The sequence below is a fragment of the Aedes aegypti genome, chromosome 3 (assembly GCF_002204515.2).
Source record: "Aedes aegypti strain LVP_AGWG chromosome 3, AaegL5.0 Primary Assembly, whole genome shotgun sequence".
NCBI lineage: Eukaryota > Metazoa > Arthropoda > Insecta > Diptera > Culicidae > Aedes > Aedes aegypti.
In genome coordinates, this window is record NC_035109.1 from 332,651,173 (window position 1) to 332,655,024 (window position 3,852).

A 3,852-nucleotide genomic window follows, 5' to 3' on the forward strand; every position below is an offset into this window, starting at 1 on the left:
AAAGAAGCTCAATAAATAGCAAAAAGAATAACTTTTCTGAAAGCTGCTTCTTCGATGTTCACCAGTCTCTACCATGTAATCGAAATCTGAAGGTTGCACCCACAAAGTATCGACCAAATGTTATTTATCACTACTTTTAGCAGCCACTTTGAGCTTTAAGTGGTATTTATTTGATAGTCTGTTTAGTCCATTATAAATAAAGTGACTTTAGTTGAAAGTAAATCATTGTTCCAGTTGTCGTCCTCCACAAACTATCTCATCAGATACAACAAAATGTTCAAAGTAAAAATTCTACGTTTTTCTTGAAAGCCATACCATGACATTTTTATCATTGCAGGTTATCTTTCTGATTGCTTCCCTGGCCTATGCCAGCGCTGGATACGCAGGAGTACAACATACCTATGAAACACCCGTAGCTGCACACTACTCTTCGGTTCCAATCGTGGGCTACGGCACATTCTCACGCAGCCACGCACCATCTTTAGGCCATGGGTACGCCCACGCTGCTTCAGTTCTGGCTGCTCCAACCCAAGTATACTCCGCCCCTTTCACGAAGACTTACACTCACGGATACAACTATGCCCCAGCTCTATCCTATGGTCAGGGATATGCTCCAGCCCTGTCCCATAACAGCTATGGATATTCTGCATACGCCGCTCCACTGATCACCAAAACCGTTGCCATTGCCCAGCCTCAGCTGTACCACCAGAACTCATATGCCACCCAGGCTGCTCCAGTTTTGGCCCACCATGGCTAGAACTACGGTGCATCTCATCTCCTCGGGTACAACAACCATCATGGTCATTACGCTTACTAAAATCAGTTAAAACTAGAACCAAAAACACCTGTTGACGAGACCAGTTCAAACAAATTATGCACTTCAATACATTGCCCTTAAACCATTCCTTGTGTTGTTTCACTTTCATTCAAATACCTCAACGAAGAGTGACCGCGACCTTGAGGTAGCGTCACGGTGCTTTCGTGACCGTCATTGTTGAAAAAATCGCCTTCAAATCTTTGCACACCAGTCGTTTTCTATGGCTAAGCTCCATTGCTGGGCAAAATTTAAAAAAAAATCGTGGAGACCGTTTTGCAGTTACACCATCAGTATCAGTGGTATCAGTACAGAAATTCGGTGGAAAATTGATCAGTAATTCGGATCTTTCTGTAATATTATCGTTAACATGCCAGATATTGTCAAACCAATTTCGATACATATATGGCGATTTTATCTGATAATAACGCCATAGGAAGCACCGTGATTGTGGTAGACGACCCGCTACAAATTCGCACGCGGTGAACTTCTTCAAGCAGATCTGGATGTCTTGCCTTTTTTCGGAGGGAAAGATCGTGACTTGCTTTTATGGAGGACTGATGCTTGATGCTGATCGTATTGCTGCTGCCGAGGAGATTGACACGAAGATTTTATGTTTACGTCAAAGCCCATTCAATTATTCGGCTGGGATGGAGAACGGTAAGGTTGCCGGTTGGGGATCCGGGCCCAGGTGGATCTAAATGGTTCAAATTTTTCATTGAACAATTACGGTTGAATGGCACGGGGGGCTTCTTGTTGGCGGGTTGATGGGTTAATTGCTTGGTGGCAACATGGTGATTATTTTGCCATTACGCAATTAAAGGCATTTTTAAAATGTTTGTTTAAAAAACTGGGTGGCACTTTTAGAGGCCGAAGGAATTTATTGAAGTAAAATTAGGTAGGATGACAATTCTCTCACAATTTTGTATGGTTATTCTAATAAAATCCATGGGAAATAACACTGCATTTACAAATTAGAAGAAATTAGAAGTTTGGATACATTAATGATTATCTTATATGTTCAACTGTCGGCGAAATAGTTTTAATAAGTGGCAGTATCCGAAATAATGAATATTGAAGGAATCCGATATTAGTCATTGATGTTTTTGAAAATATTTATGTTAAATTTTAAACTTGCTATAGACGCCATTACCACCAGTGCTAAAATTAGCGATGGCGCTGGTGTCAAAAACAATCACAAAATTTAATATAAACATTTTCGAATATATCAATGGCTCATACCTCATTTCTTCAAAAAGTTCTGGACAAAAATTATTGGCTTCGACATTTTTTTTATAAAGGTAACTTTTGTTTTCAGATGTGCATGCTTTTGAAATGGTTTGATTTGATTTTATCCTAACCAACGTTTCGTTCCTTGGAAGAAGGTCCGATCCAGACGTATATTCGACCAAGTATTCCACTATGCATTTGAACTCAACTTCCAATTCTGTTACCATTGATCAACTTTTGTAAATACGATACTACAAAATCTCCTAGTTATCCTAGAAATGTATTGAAATATCCTTGGAATAATGCTAACAGTAATTCAAGGAATAATTCTTAAACGAATTTCTTTAGAAAAATCCAGCATGAACCACTGTTTCTTAACCCCCCAACGCCCAGTGTCACCTCTAGGTGACACCTGTTTTGTTTTGCTTGTCAAAAATCTGATTCTTCTTTGATTTCCGTGAAATTAGTTGTAAATGAAAGCTTTACTAATCTTGTTTGATTTTTGCTTGAAGTGGTCCACATCAATCCGGAGTGGCCACCGGGAATCGACTCCAAGCAGAAAAAGTCCATTTTCTGTTTTCTATTATAACAGGAAATCAAAACGACATTTTATTTCAAAATAAACGTTTGCATTGTTTTCAACTGTGCTTCAAATATATTTGAGGTATTAAATTTTTGGACACAGTATGTTCTTTTTATTCCGATTTTTTCATCTCTGACAAATTTTCGTCTATGCATTTAACATGGTAATGGATTGCAATAACATTCAGAAAGTAACTGTAAGAAGCAATGAATAATAGTCGTAAGATGTCGAGAAAAATCAGAAATGGCCACCGCGGTTTTTATTATGGTACCCAGAACCTGTTTTGGGACGCACCTCACAGTCCCAAAAGACGACTTCCATCCAGAATGAGTCGAAAATAAAATAAAAATCGTATTCGATAGCTTTCGATTTGGATTTGATTTTGCACATGTTTTTGCTATGGTAGAATAATTGTTTTCCATAGAAAAATTGATCATTTTGACTTAAGAATAACTTTTGAAAATGGCCTATAATTTTTGCAAGCAAATTATTTGAAAAATTCTAACTCCGAAACTATTGATTTTAGAGACAAATGTTCTATGAAGAAGTTGTAGTGAACTGTAGGGGCTATAAGAAAAAAAAATATACAATGAAAAAAAATAGTTCATTTATTTTCATAAAAAATCAAAAATAAAACTTAAATTTTAAATTATGCAAAACCTAATTTTTAACATATTTTTCGATTTTCACCATAGAATTTTGATAGTAATCAGATGTTTGGAACAAAGTTTCATAATGGAGAAATTTTTGATAACATTTTTTTTTCTAAGGACTACTTTTGTCGATTTTTGAAATTTGATTTTTTGACAAAATAAAAACGTTCTTATGATTCAAAAAGACTCTTGAAATTATTCTAAACCATAATGATTATATGGACAATTTCTCTCGAAGTAACAATTTTCGAAATATATCGAGTTTAATGCAAAAAATATTGTTTAAATATTTAAATAGCCCATTTTCATTAGTAACTCGCGATTCTCCATCAAGGAATATAAGTAAATGGAAAGATATATTGGATTTACTCTTGAAAACATATTATTAATGATGGAGAATCGCGAATAACTAATGAAAATTACCTATTTTAGTATTTTAATAATCATTTTTTGCATTAAACTCGATATAATTGTAAAATGGCTACTTCTAGAGAAATTTTCATTATAATCATTATGGATAAGAATCATTTCAGGATTCTTATTGTACCATCAGAACGTATTTATTTTGACAA

At 35.5% G+C, this 3,852-nt stretch overlaps 1 protein-coding gene across 1 annotated transcript; it reads left to right on the forward strand.

The window, feature by feature from the left end:
* Window positions 1-206: 206 nt before the first annotated feature.
* On the forward strand, window positions 207-902 carry LOC5567225. The gene is made up of 2 exons (XM_001651605.2): window positions 207-282; window positions 338-902. The coding sequence occupies exons 1-2, from the start codon at window positions 274-276 to the stop codon at window positions 755-757; spliced, it is 429 nt and encodes a 142-aa protein (XP_001651655.2). The 5' UTR covers window positions 207-273; the 3' UTR covers window positions 758-902.
* Window positions 903-3,852: the final 2,950 nt, after the last annotated feature.